The 15,464-nt window shown below is 44.9% G+C and overlaps 1 protein-coding gene across 1 annotated transcript in view; it reads right to left on the minus strand.

Annotated features, from left to right (window-relative positions):
* Positions 1-11,266, minus strand: part of PGLYRP3 (peptidoglycan recognition protein 3) — a 27,302-nt gene extending 16,036 nt beyond the window's left edge. The window contains exons 1-5 of the mRNA XM_012812999.1: positions 11,182-11,266; positions 7,730-7,931; positions 4,223-4,341; positions 3,240-3,392; positions 1,879-2,077 (exon numbers count right to left, since the gene is read on the minus strand). Coding sequence (XP_012668453.1) covers positions 1,879-2,077; positions 3,240-3,392; positions 4,223-4,341; positions 7,730-7,931; positions 11,182-11,266 — 758 coding nt within the window. The remainder of the gene's footprint in view (positions 1-1,878; positions 2,078-3,239; positions 3,393-4,222; positions 4,342-7,729; positions 7,932-11,181) is intronic.
* Between the last annotated feature and the right edge of the window lie 4,198 nt (positions 11,267-15,464).

The following is a 15,464-nucleotide window of genomic DNA, read 5'->3' on the forward strand; positions in this document are numbered from 1 at the left end:
CTCAGCTCCCCGTCTTTGACTTCATAGATTCTGATTCCAACCAGTTTTTCTTCCTTTGTTCAGGAGCCTCTGACCAGGGTTGCTACCAGTCGGCCATCTTCCCAGAATCCCCAAAACACCATCATTCTTTGAAAAACTTGAAAAAATAGTTCTTCACTTCATATGGAATCAGGAAAAAAACCAAATAATCAATGCAATTCTAAGAAATAAAAACAAATCTGAGGGCATCATATTACCAGACTTCAGGTTATACTGCAAGTCTATGGTGATCAAAACAGAATGGTATTGGCATAAAAATAGAAGCATAGATCTATGGAACAGAACATAGAACATACAAATGAAACCAGCCTTATTTCATCTGATCTTCAATAAAACTAAACAAGAGCATGCATGAGGGAAAACAATTCCTATGTAATAAATGGTGCTGGGAAAACTGGTAGCCACATGTAGAAGACTGAAACTGGACTCACACCTCTCATCACTTACAAAAAGGACTCTTTCCTGGATGAAAGATTTAAATCTAAGACAGGAAACTATAAAAACTCTAGAAGACAGTGTCAGGAAAACTCCTAACTATAATGCCCTGGAGAAAGAGTTTATGAAGAAGACCCTATTGGCAATTGCAACACAAACAGAAATAAATGGGACTTGATCAAGGTAAAAAGCTTTTGCACAGCTAAGGACACAGTAAACAAAGCAAACAGACAATCTTCAGAATGGGAGAAGACATTCACATGTTATGAATCTGACAAAGAGCTAATAACCAGAATCCACAAAGAACTCAAACAAATCAACAAAATCAACAAAAAAGGAGCAAACAACCCAATTAATCACTGGGTAAAAGACATGAACAGAGACCTTTTCCCAAGAAGACAAACAAATGGGGGGGGGGGGGATGACAAAAAGACGCTCATCATTCTTAGTCATCAGAGAAATGCAAATCAAAACCACCTTGAGCTATCACATAACTCAGGTGAGAATAGCCCACATCACAAGGTCCCTAATGCTGTAGACACTGGCAAGGGTGTAGAGAGAGAGGAACACTTACATACTGTGGGTGGAATTGCAAATTAATACAGCCTCTTTAGAAAAAAGTATGGAGAATCTTCAAAGAGCTAAAAGTAGATCTTCCATTTGATCCCTCACTCCCATTACTAGTAATCTACCCAGAAGAAAACCAATCATTTTATCATAAGGACATTTGCACTCTAATGTATATAGCTGCTCAGTTCATAATCACAAAGATGTGGAAACAACTCAACTGCCCATCAACCCATGGATAGATTACTAAACTATGGTATATGTATACCATGGAATACTATTCAGCCATGAAAAAGATAGAGACTTTACAGCTTTTGTATTTACCTCTGTGGAGTTGAAGAACATTCACCTTAGTATCTCAAGAATGGGAAAGCATTAGCTGGGTGTTGTTGGGGGGTGGGGGTGAGCGCCTGTAGTCCCAGCTACTTGGGAGGCTGAGGTAAGAAGATTACTTGAGTCTAGGAGTTTGAGGTTACTGTGAGTTATGACACCACAGCACTCTAGACTAGGTGACAGAGTGAGACTCTGTCCCCCCACCAGAAAAAAGGAAAAGTAAGCACCCCATGTACCCAATACTAATTTGAAACTAATAGATGAATAACTACAGGTCCACACAATAGAAAAACACATTAAATTCAAGAAGGGGGGAGGTGACTCAATAAGCTCCCACCTAAGGGACACAACGTGGGATATATGGCACACCTCCTGGGCGAAGGACTCAGCTACAACTCAGATGCCACCAAACAAATTCAAACAATGTAACCTAATCCTATGTACCCTTTTATTAACCTGAAATTTAAAAAAAGAAAAGAAAAAGAAAAGGAGGGTCCCACTTACTGATATCCAATGTCACAAAATCCCCATGTGTCCATGTGAAAGGACTGGATGTTCTGGATGAGAGTCCAGCAGTCCATGGATATGTTGCAGCTGGTCTGAGATGTGTGAATGATAATGACATATTTGGCTGGAAGGTTCATTTCAGGACAATGTGTCTCTCTGGCTTCCCAAGCAGATCGTGGGACAATGTTGGGGCAAACTGTGGTGAGGTCGAAAACCAAGAAAATGGGAATTTGCCTTGGCCCCCTTGTGCATGACTCACAACCCAGCCTTCAGCACCCAGGGCACAACCCAGTACAAGCTTGGCTGTAGTATTCTGGGAAACCCTGGAAGGAGATTGTCTGGGTCAAGTGGCTAGACCCAAGGGGCAGGGGCACAGATCTACAGCTCTAATAACTGCAGAAGCCAGTGTGTACACAGAAAGGAAAGGACTGCTGATCATTTTCCTCCTCAGACAAAGTATGTGGGCATGCTTACACCTACATCACAGTACCTACAGGTGTGCGCACTTAGGTAATGAGGCCAACACAACAGATGTTGGCCTCTGAGATGGTCAGAGGTACTTGGAAATGATTCAAAATCTATAAAGAACTCTGCAAATATTAAGGAATTATCATTATTGCAGATAGTACCTGTACAAAATAAGAAATCAACTTTATTTAGAGATTTATAATTTTAAAAAACTAATTTAAAAATATCATTAAGTTCAAGAAAAGGCTTGCTTATTAATTTTACCAGTTTTAAGTCACAGATTATTTATTTCAAAATAGTGCATCATTTTTATTCCTCAGCTTTGTAGTTATTCACCCTGATGTCAACATAATCTGTGAATTCAAGTTTCCTCAGCCCTGGGGCCATGCTGCAGGCTGGCTGGTTTTGCATTTAGAAAGGCATGTACTCTATGTGTCCTCAGATACGCAGGTAATTGTACTCCACTCCACTCCCCTGCTCTGGTTTCCTCCATAGCCTTCCTGCCATCTAACATCAAGTCTATCTTGTTTGCTCATGTTCCTCTGTCTTTGCTCAGTGACATGAGAGCTGTCTGATGCTGAAGACTTTCATCTGTTTTGTTCGCAGATCAGAAAAGTGCCCAGTACTTAGAAGAGTGTCTGCTATTCAGCAAGTATTTATTGACTGAGTGAAAATACATGTGCATATTTGTTTTAAGAATGGCGTGGCTATATCATTCCAGTGGGATGTAGAGGAGGCCAGGATAGTGTCCTCTCAGAATTTTCCAGATCTCAAAGTTATGTTAGGTATGAGATATTCTTGACCCAAGAGTCCACTGAGAACCCAACAGCAAAGAGAGTTCCAAAGTGTGGTTGGGTGGGGGAGAAGGGTGAGATGGATCATGTCCTTACCTTTCCTGGGCATCACTGGATATTGAGGGTCCAGGAAGCTCTCTTCTTTCAGAAGAAGTGGCCAAATATACCTCAGTGACAGGTGACCCTTCTGGATGGCACAGGAGATAAGGCCCTCTGCAGCTGACAAGGCAGTCGGGCTGGGACTGCTGCCTTAAAGAGCATGACACGGAGCACAGGACTGTCAGTAAGAAACTTCAAGCTGGACTAGACACTGAGGGAGGATAATTAGACCATCCACACTTGAAGGGATGAATGGGAGGGAGGAAACTGGTCCAGTAGCCAGGACAGGAGTCTAAGATATAAGAGACTACTTGAACAAAGCTATTGGCAGCCAAGGTTGGCCACTCTTCCCATCATTAGACTTAGTTTTATTTATCCACTCCATGTATAGGTGGAAGGGCTGGAAGGCAAAAAAAGACACATACAAAGAAGTCCCATCTGAAAAGTCAGGCATGCAATGAGCTCTTTATATCCACTACTAACTCACAATTCTCACCAAAAACCTCTGAGATAAAAGCTATTACTGGTCCCACCTGTCAGGTAAGGAGACCAGAAGGTACAGTTATTTATCTACTATTTCTCCACTCCACCCTGCTCTGTGCTTGCCTCTGCTCCTCTAGGGGCTAGAAGCCTGCAAACTATGTCTGTGTGACTTCTGTGCCTGCAGGCTTCTGGTCAGTTTCTCCCAGTGAAACACACTGGAAGAAGAGATAAGCAACACTTTCCTGCCTCTGGCAGTCACAGCACCAGTGTCAGACAACTTCAAGCTCCAGAAGTGATGGCTTCACAGTATCACAGGAGTGCAGATCAGACAAAGCAGAAGAGGACAGAAGCTGGAGAGACAACAATTCAGGAAATGGACAATAACAAGAGAAGACAAGCGTGAAGCAGGCTGACAAGACAAGAGTGCTGAGACAGGGAGTTTCAGAAGGCAGTGTAGACAGCGCTTTGGCAAAGGGTCAGTGGGGAACAGCCATTACCCATCTTATTGCCAAAGAAGGCAATGCCCAGTGAGACACTGTTGTAGTCCTGGGTGTGCAGGCCTTGGATGTCCCAGCCAACACCTTCGTACACCCTGCCATTGTCCCCAACCAGGAAGCTGTCAAGCAAGGAAATACAGGTTTAATGCCAAACACCCTTAATGGAAAAACCTCTCAATGATCCTCAGAAGGAAAAAGGGTTCTAGAGACTTGTGAGTAGGTACCATGCTTCAGTGATACAGCAGTGGAGGGGCAAAATAACTGGCTTCCGACCACTAAGAGACATGGCAGCACATTCGAATTTTCACTGTGACTTAGCTCACTTGTGTTTTCCAAAAGCTCACTTTAAAAATACTCATCTGAATGTATGTTCTTATTTGGTTTATCAAAGATTAGGTGGCTATAAGATGTTAGTTTCATTTCCTGGTTTTCTATTTGATTCCAAATGTCTATGTCTCTATTTTTGTGCCAGTACCATGCTGTCTTTACCACTGTGGCTTAGTAGTACAGCCTAAAATCTGATATCCTGATGCCCCCAGCTTTGTTTTTATTACTAAGAACTGCCTTAGCTACACAGGTTTTTTTCTGGTTCTACACAAAACAAAGAATTACTTTTTCCAAGTCTTGAAAGTATGATGTTGGTATTTTAATAGGAACAGCATTGAATCTGTAGATTGTTTTGGGGAAGTATAGACATTTTAACAATGTTGATTCTTCCCAGCCATGAGCATGGTATGTTCTTCCATTTGTTAATATCCTCTGCTGTTTATTTTCTTAGGGTGTCATAATTCTCTTTATAGAGGTCCTTCACCTCTTTTGTAGAATCCCTATTCAATAAATGGTGCTGGGAGAAATGGATATCCACATGTAAAAGACTGAAACTGGATCTGCAGATGCTGGTGTAGATGTGGAGAGAAGGGAACACTTTTACACTGCTGATGGGACTGCAAACTAATACAACCTTTTTGGAAGGAAGTATGGAGAACCCTCAAAGAACTCAATCTAGACCTCCCATTTGATCCTGCAATCCCATTACTGGGCATCTACCCAGAAGGAAAAAAATCCTTTTGCCTTAAAGACACTTGCACTAGACTGTTTATCGCAGCTCAGTTTACAATTGCCAAAATGTGGAAACAGCCTAAATGCCCACCAACCCAGGAATGGACTGACAAGCTGTGGCATATGTACCCCACCAAATACTATTCAGCCATTTAAAAAGATGGAGACTTTACATCCTTTGTATTAACCCGGATGGAAGTGGAACACACTATTCTTAGTAAAGCATCACAAGAATGGTGAACAGTTGATGACCTAGTGCACAGTGGGGGGGTGAGGGAAGGGGAGAACAGAAAGAGGAAAGGGAGGTGGGGGAAAGGGAAGAGCAGAGAGAGGGAAGAAGAGAGGGGAGTGGGGGGTGAGTGATGATGTGTGACACACCTTTTGGGGTGGGACACAATTATAAGAGGGACTTTACCTAACAAATGCAACCACTGTAACCTGGTTCATTACAGGTTCTTAATACCTGGTTCTTTGTACCCTCAATGAATCCCCAACAACAAAAAATAAATAAATAAATACTCATCTGATTGAAAGTACCATTAGAATGTGTGAATCTCAAAGGAGTCACATTAGTTAAGTGTTTTTTAGGGGCTTGAGAATTAATTCATCATGTTTTAAACTACAGGGCCAAGCATATGAACATCCTTTAAAAGATTTGTCATCTTTTATTTCTGCCTCTTTATAATTTCTCACCCTCCACTTTCCAATCACAGTCTTCAGAACTGATGTTTTCACAGCTCTTTCCATTTTCAGCTTTTAGTAGATCATGAGTTTCTACAGTAAACTAAACACAGAAAGAAGAGTTCCCTGAGGCCAAACCAAGACCCTGAGCTGGTCAGGCGGCCATCTGACATGGGCCTAAGGTCAGATTGGGACTGCCCATGCACATGGTCTCCCAGCTTCACTGTCAGTGTTTCCAGCAGGTTCCCCAAGCCACTCCTGCAGCAGCCTTTGGTTCATCCAGTGAACAACCCACCATGACCACAGACACCTGCACTGTGAAAACTGGACACTGTTAAGTTGTCACCACAGAAACCTGACTTAAAGATGCAGGGGCTAAAATAACTGAGAAATACCGTAACTAAAGCAGACAACACAGTGGGGACAGCAGTGGGTGATAGAGGCACCAGTGGCAGGGACAACAGAAGAATCTTGGCTGATAATAGCACCCACAGAGGGTGAGCAAGGGGGACCCAGCCACCTTAGGGCCATGGGGCCACCACACCAGGCTGCCAGCTGCTCTGACTCATGTGTATTTAAAAATAAATAAGAAGACATAGATTATCCTTTCCAAAATGGATGATTTCAGAAATGATTTACGTTTACCTTTAGGATCTTGCAGAGAAAAGCCCCACTCTCGCTTTCACTCACCTTCTACATGTATAGAGGTCTGACAATTAAGTTCACAAACTCATTCTTTAAAAAGTGCTATATACCTCATTGCTAAATATCACAATGGTCATCAGATTACCAAAGAGAATACTTCAAAGGTGACACTAGTGATATTCAGCAATGAGGTATGTAGCACTTTTCCTAGGATAAGTCACAATATTAATTGTCAGACTTCATATAATGACAGCTCTAATGGTAACCCAGAAAAAGAATTCCAAAATTGATTTAAAGGGTCAACTAAGCACTGATATCACTGCATAGCTTCCCAAAGGGAGTACTTTGAAGGTAACTATATATTATCCTTGAGGCCAAATGAAAAAAGCTCCGGGGCCTCCACCAACTGCCCTCTGAATAGGTGCTCACTGCACATGGTAATGATCTTTCATGTCTCCCACCTGTGTTAGCATCGGGCCCTCCTCTCCGCCATTCCCAGTGCCTGCTCTTCCCAGCCTTCTTGTCAGGGTGACCTTTCAGAGTAACAAGTGAAAAACTGCCACAGCGGGTAAATCCTGCCTACGTAGGGAACAGGAGCTGGGGATGGGCTAACCGGCATTCCTGACGTAGCTCAGCTCCACACTCCCTAGCTTGTGTGACTTGGAGCAAATCCTTTAACTTACCTGCACCATGGCTTTCTTACCTGTGAAATAGAATGGTAATATTTCTCTTATCCATTCCTTAGAGTATCTGGAAAGGCTTAACTGAGTAATATCCGCGAGGGGTTGTATAAACTATAATGTCTGGTAAGTTCTAAGGGGGTGACTGCAGGGATGACACAACTTTCCATCCTCATGGAAGTTCCCACTGGATCAGATAAACGGCTCAGAATTCTTCCTCCTAATGACCCCCAGATAATTTGCATTTTGTTTGATTTCTCTTTTAACATTTTTTATTCATTATAAAAGCAACATCAATGAAGCCTAGAGAGTCTGAGAAACAGAGAGAAGTGGGAAGCACCTCGAGAGGTGCAATGTGGCCTACAGGAAAAAGGCATCCTGTGGACGCGGAAGGGTGGACGTGGGCAGGGGATGTGGGCGTGGGGAGCTGCCCACCACTTATTTGTAGGCCACATCGTACCAGCCTCTGGAGTAGACAGAATGGGACTGCAGGCCCCGCAGCATCTGGCTGCAAGAACTCTGCTCCTGGTACTCCATCCCCACAACCTGCTCTGTGATGATGTAGGTCACAGGCAGGGTTAGCCAGGTGCTGCAGGTGAACAGTCTAGGCCCCTGTGCCTTGCAGGAGACAACGGCAGGGGCACCTGCAGGGGATATGGGGGATGTCACGTGGCAGGCTACCCATGCCCCCCATGGGCTGTCCACAAGACCTAGTCTTCTCCTGCCTTGGCCCTGCACAGCCCCTCTGACCCAACAGCCACCAGGTAAATGTTGGGCTCAGCCTGAGGAGTCAGCCACCTTGGTCCCAGATGACCTCTCCTTGCATTTCCCCAGGGACAAATCTGTCCCCAGCTCCTCTCTGGCTTGCCTCAAACTCCCCTCCAGAAACATCCCCTGCCACCACTGCTGACACCCAGGCCCCACCCGAGGCTCTGAGTGGCCTTCCCCTGAGGCCCCTCAGTGGATGCCTTAGGGCAAGCCCCTTCTCAGCATTTGCCACACCTCCCCTCAGAACCAGGCCAGGACCAGACTCTCTGAAGGGAGCTATCCCACTCCTCAACTAGCTGCTCCAAGCCCACAGGAAGTCCCAAGAACATGAGGTGCATGTCTATGTCTCTCTCCTCCAGAAGAAAACCTACTAGGGGCAGGGCCATGAGATCCCCCACAGAACTGCAGGCCCCTGAGGCTCCCTTTCTCTGTCCCCACTTTGGTGCCCTCAGGGCTCTCACACTGGGGGCAGGGAATAGAGGACAGGCTTTTGTCCCTAGGTTTTCTCTTCCTTTGCCAGGGTTTTTTCTTCTTCTTTTTCTGTCATTAGGCAAAGGAACCCATTTTAGGACAATACATGGGAATACCTGGCAGAGGACCCTCTTGTGGTTCCACCCTACCCACTCACTCTCAGCGAAGACATACACAATCCTGCAAACATTTCTGTGCCCTTTAGAAATCCCGCCAGCCCCCCAAACCTCCTCACTATAGCACTCTTGTGAATGAACAGGAGATTGACAGTGCCAAAGGTAGGGACCCGCGCAAATAGAATCAACCAACCCAGGACAGAAGTCCTGCCCTGGAAGGAATGAGTGCACCAATCCCTACCCCTGAACTCTTCTATTCCCACCCCACCTTAACCCACATGCTGACATCTTTTTCCAACTCAGCCTGCTCGCATCCCAGTGAATGAAGGCCACTTGGCCCACACAGAACCTGAACTCTCTTCCTTTTACTCATATCTTGGAACAACCTCACATTTTCGGTCCTCTCAGAGAGCCAACCAGTTCCATAGCCTCTCAGAGAGACCCCTGACTTGGGTTTCATTCCAGGAGAACTGTGGAGACTCCCATAAAGGAGCAAAAGCACTGGTCTTCAGGACTGTTGGCCGGCATGCTCAAAGGCATTGGCCAGATATCTCACTCCACAATCCATAGTCTCTCAGCCTCCCAGCCTCCCCAGACCCCCTCATGTCCCCTAGGAAGCACACAGTGGAGAGCCACAGGCATCTCTGACCTTGACCTGCCTCTACCTCCCATGTCTGCCCCAAAGAGGCTTTCATCCTCCCACACCCCCATCCTCCCTCTGTTCTAGGAGTACTGCAGCCTCACCTTTGGCTTAAACCTGACTCACCTGCAGATAGATTAACAAATCTGTGGGTATCCATCAGAGTGCCATGTACCAAGATGTCATTTTTTCAAGCTAACACTTACATATGTCATAAGCACCTCTTGGTACCAGGCAATGTTCTTGAAACAGAAATATACAGATCATTGTGACAGCCCTCAAAATCTAGATATTTTAAAGACGCTGTATCGATCTTTAGGCATCACCAGCATGCCCTCACCCCCACCAGTACTGGTTAGTAGCAAGATCCTGGGAGTAGTGACCACTGGCAACAGTAGCACTGTCACCAGCACCACCTGCCATGTGCCAGAGCTGTGATCTTCAGAGCATGTTCAAGGATGCAGTCAGAATCAAGGATTAAAACAACTTTACAAGATAGGCAAAGCATGGACAGCTGGGACACTGGGCCTTGGAGTGGCTGAGTTCCTTGTCTGTCACAGTATAGCTGTTATGCAGTGCACTTGGACTCCAACCAGACCTCTGCTCCTGAGCCCTGTTCATAACCACACGTTGCAGCCTCCCTAAAAGTGTCAGATGAACTTGCTCAAATCACTGCCACATATAGGCTGTTTCAAAGTCACTTAGAGCCTCCACCATGGTTCTGAGTTTCTGTCCTTCTGTGAAATCAACAGAAATTTCATGCCCAGGATTGAGGCATAGATGTGTTGGGCAACAGGAGAGACTCCCAAGGCCAGAAACCTGTCTCATGGGAAGTGGTGTGGAGAGGGCTGGAGAGCACAACTTAGAAATAAACCACAGGACCCTCAGAGTGGAAAAATGTCTGGACAGGACAGGTGGAAGGCAAGAACCAGGACAGCCAGATGATGACCAAAGGTGACTTGCTGCTTCACCTGGGCAAACTGCTTCCCCATCCGGGCCTCAGTTTCCCCTTTCATAAAATTAGGGGCCACACTATACTTTCCCTGGTCTTTGGGTTTCTCTAACACTAGCTCCAAGTAATCCCTTTAAATTAGCTATCTAAGTAGCAGAAGGCAGAGAGAGGGATGTATTACCCCATCATCCCTTCAGCACAGTGTCTATGCATGCATGACAACATGAAAAACACATCCTGTATCTAAGAATCACCAAACCCACTTCCATTTTAATTCAACAGCAGTTTTTTATTAACCATTTGTTTTGTGTCTAATCCTAGGTATGAAACTATAAGAAATCTTCTTAATGTAGAAAAAGGGCATTGCTACTCTCAAGAAATTGCTTTTATTTACAAATGTAAACCCAAGTTATGACTTTAACTGGGAGTAAATTCATTATGACTGGCATAATAATGATAGTGATTATAATTAAATCACATCTTGCACTTATTACTTGAACATTGTGCTAAATGGCTCATGCCTGTCTTCTAACTCAATCCTCAAAACAACTCTAAGAAATGAGCAGAAACAAGCGTGATATAAATCCTTACATCCCGGAAGCAAGTAAAACTCAAACAAATTTAATAACCTGTTGAGGATCATAAAAAATGGCAGATAAGGATTGGAAGGGACATTTGGGCTCCACAACAGTGCCCCATATTACAAAGCTGCAAACCCCGGGCTGTTACTAAACCTGACAACAGTCATCTGGTGCTTGCCACAAGCACCAATGAAAGAAAGCTCACCCCAGGCCTGGAGACCCACAGCAGAGAAGATAAGAAACCACGGTGGCATCTTCATGTGATCCCGAGACACTGAGCAGGAGATGATGGACGGCAGCCCTGGGAGAGACACTGACAGTTAGCGCAGAGGAGTTAACTCTGTGAATGACACACCCACCTGCTACCTGGTGCCTCTGTGTCCCCACCACCAACCACCCTGTGGCCTCCTGAGGGCAGCACCTGCAGGTGCTTCCCACCACCTGAGACCATCGGGCGCCTGGTAACTGTGAGGACATTCATGCCTGTGTCTAGCCACCCTACTCCCCACCCAAATGCTATTGCCCTGGGGAGCTCCTTTTCCTCATAGGAGCCTAGGGCCTAATCTTAGGCCTTCCAGAGTGAAGAATAACAATTTCTAAAACCCATGATTTGTTGTTAGTAATAAAACCAATGCAGATATTTTCACATTTAGTGCTTCAATATTACATTGAATCCTCACAAAATTCATATGGGATAAATGTTTTGAACCCCATCTTTATAGATAAGAACACTGAGGCTCAGGTGAAATGAACTACAAAACAGAGGTAGATTTGGGCTTCATTTTCTGCACTCTTTGAAAATCAGAGGGTATGTAAAGTCATCCAACTCAGCCCCTACTCTACAAAACTCCCTGAGGGATGCTCAGTAAGGCTTTCCTTGAACAAAAATAACAGTAACAACAGTTACCACTTACTGATCACATTTCATGTTCAAGGTATTTGCTGAGGACCCCACAGACATTTCAGGAGATGGTTTCAAAGTTACCTACTGAACCACAAAGTTTCCACTGAAGGAAAGTGGAGTTTAAACCCCAGAGAGTTTAAGTCACTTGCCCAAAATTTCCCAACCAGTAGGAGGAAAGCCAGATTCATACCAGGCCTGCTTGACTCAAAGGCCTCTGCTGGGAACTTCCCAACCTGAGTTTCTTCTGACAGTGGAGACTGTCAGTGTGAGCCCAGGAGGTTAAGCTGCAGGATCAGAATATCCTTTCCAGTTCCAGGAATCTTCTCTGCTCTTTCAGGCAGAAATGAATTGCTTACCCCATGCTGGATCAAGATGAAATACCAACTCCCTGAGCTACCAACCAAAAACACCAACTTTCTTCCTAATTATCCTATTGAGAAATTATAGAGGGAGGATTGAGATCAAATGGGACAGATCATTGCCCTCCAGGAGTTTTGTACTATAATCAGTTGTCTCCAGAGAGAAAATGTTTTTAAATCACAGGTTAAGACTTGAGTATATAAAAGCTTCCTGGATCAGGACAAGCAAGCACTTAGCAATAAAAACATCCAGGATCATCTGGGTGCCCATAACACAGTGGTTACAGCGCCAACCACATACACCGAGCTGGCAGGTTTGAACCCAGCCTGGGCCAACCAAACAACAATGACAACTGCAACAAAAAATAGCTGGGCATTGTGACTGGCGCCTATAGGCCCAGTACTTGGGAAGCTGAAGCAAGAGAATTGCTTAAGCCCAAGAGTTAGAGGTTGCTGTGAGCTGTGACACCACAGCTCTCTACTGAGGGCAACATAGTGAGGCTCTGTCTCAAAAGAAAAAAAAATCTAGGATCTCAATAATTCAGGAGAACTGCACTGAAGATAAAATGAACACATCATAAATGAGGAAAGCACCTGAAAATATGGGAAAGTATTTGGCCTCCCTCATTAGCCAAATGAGAGGTAAGGATTAACTTGCCAAGACTGAAGACCGGTAGGCCAGCCTCCCAGAAAAGGAGCTGGCCTCCTGCAAAGCCACTGGAAGCCACTATCAATCCTGGTCACTGAATCACGTAGGTCACTCAGCCCCGAATATCTATGTGGCAAATCTTCCCCCAACCTTCTCACATCCTGCACCTTAGGTATGAAGGCTTGAGCCCAGCCACTGAGCTTGCCAGAGGCAGAGCAGATGGTTGGTGTCTCCCACCCTCACCTGAACTGCAGACACTGAGCTGGCAGGATAGGCTGGAGCCAAGGTTTCCCTACCTTGGCTCAGATTGCTGTGTCATGTATACTGACAGAACTATTAGAGCAGGAGACAAGTGAGTCATAATAAATAGGAATTCATGGAATAAACTGGGCAGGGGTAACCCCAGAACCCAAAGTTTGCCAAGAAAGATCCAGAAATGGTAGAACCAAACCCTTCTAGAGGAATTTAGAATAGAGAAAGTTTTCTCATTTGGAGGAAGGGTTCGAGAGAGGAGATCAGGAGAACTTTCTTCACCTTGTACACCTTTTAACCAGAGTCCAGTCCTTACACCCAGACAGGCTTGCTTCTGAGGAGCAACTAGTAGGGGGAAAGCCAGATTCATATCAGGCCTGCTTGACTCAAAGGCCTCTTGAGGCTCGGAGCCAGCTGCGTCCACAGCACCCAGCACCGACAGAAACTCAGGCTGACGGCACCTGGGGCCCCGCCCTGTGAGTAAGTCCGGGCACCTCCTCCCTGGGAAAGGGCACGATAGCCCAACACTCCTCCCAGAGCTCCTTCCTCATCCCCAGCCCCCACAGCCTGGCCAACCTGGGGGTCCCTGCGGGGGCTGAGGGTTGTTTTCCTGACATCTGGGAACTTCCTGCCCAGGAAGGTCTGCTCGGGGTCTGAAGGCGGTGGACACGGTGGACGGAGCCCACTCACCCGTGCCCCGCCCCCTTCCACCCAATGCCCCGCCCCTTCACCTCAACACCCTGCAGCCAACACGCCAGTTCACCCATCACCCCAACCTCAACATGAAATTGTTTCCCTAAACCAAACCAAGCTCTCTGCCTCCTCACCCATCCTGAGAGCGCCCCTCGGTCTTAACGCTGGTCCCCCAGAATCTCTATACCTTCTCTGAGGAAGTTTATACCTAAGAATTTCCTCAGTGATGCTGTGCCGGAGCTACCTGAGTTTTAACCCCTTGAAATGGGAATGCTTAGACCAGAGTCCCGAAAGCACTCTGCCTTAGTGAGAGGCTGCTCGGAGGACCGCTGTGCTCTGTAAGCTGTCAGCCCGAGCCACACTTGAGGGACTTAAGTTGGGAAGATCTCTCCACCAGCCTGGGACTTGTAGCCTGTCGGCATACGAAGGAGACATCTCAGTCCCTGTTCCATACTGGTGGGGGTCCTGGGCAAAGACTTGTGAGAGAGGAATCCAGTAAAGGAATCAGGTACTCACAACTAACTACCGTATGAGTTTTTCTAAGCCTTGGCAATAGCCTCATGTCTGAGATTTTTATTTATAATTCTGGGTGCTTTGCCATCATGATTAGTAGCTAAACCCTTAAAATGAGACGGGTTTGTGAGCTCATCTTTAGAACAGCAAGCTACATACTCGGAAGAGTAGAAATCTAAGTAACAATGGGGATCCCAAAAAGGAAAAGAGAAGCAGGTAGAGCTCGGTGGTTCCTCACTAATGAACAAAGGACACCCAGGAATTGAGTGGTAGAAAATCTGAGGCAAGGCCACTGCTCACTCATATGATATTCACAGAAGAATTATAAAAGATGTTCCTGCCCCAGGTAAAAATTGTAGTTAATATGTTATGTATTTCTCAACAAAAACACCTATGGTAAAGTCACTTTGTATAAATTATGTAAATCAAATTTTCTTTAACATGTTTCTTATTAAATGATAGCTGTATACATTAATGCAAACATGGGGTACAGTGTAGTGTTTTCATATACAATTTGAAATATTTTCATCACACTGGTTAACATAGACTTTGTGTCATTTACTTAGTTATTGTGTTAAAGCATTTATACTCTAGTTCTAGAAAAGTTCACTTGTACCTTTGTTAGACAGACCATATAGGTGATCTTTCCAGTCACCCTCCAACAGCCCTTCTCCCCTCCCCCTCACCCCCTCCCCATATTTTTAGGCTAGAATTAAGTTGTAGCTTTCATTTGAGAGCTATAAATTAGTTTCATAAAAGGGATGTGTACATTGGATACTTTTTCTTCCATTTTTGTTATACTTTGCTAAGAAGAACATTTTCCAGTTCCATCCATGTAAACATGAAGGAGGTGAAGTCTCCATATTTCTTTAGGGCTGCATAGTATTCCATGGTGTACATATACCTCAGTTTATTGATCCATTCATGGATGGATGGACACTTGGGCTTCTTCCATGACCTGGCAATTATGAATTGGGCTGCAATAAATATTCTGATACAAATGTCTTTATTGTAATGTGAGTTTTGGTCTTCTGGGTATATACCTAATAATGGAATTGTAAGATCGAATGGCAGGTCAATTTTTAGTTCTCTAAGTGTTCTCCAGACATCTTTCCAAAATGAACATATTAGTTTGCATTCTCACCAGCAGTTCCCTTTTCTCCACATCCACGCCAGCAACTCTGGTTTTGGGATTTTGTGATATGGGCTAATCTTACTGGAGTTAGATGATATCTCAAAGTAGTTTTGATTTGCATCTCTCTAATGATTAAAGATGGTG

Source organism: Otolemur garnettii, unplaced genomic scaffold, assembly GCF_000181295.1.
Source record: "Otolemur garnettii isolate 467f Iridium unplaced genomic scaffold, OtoGar3 scaffold00244, whole genome shotgun sequence".
NCBI lineage: Eukaryota > Metazoa > Chordata > Mammalia > Primates > Galagidae > Otolemur > Otolemur garnettii.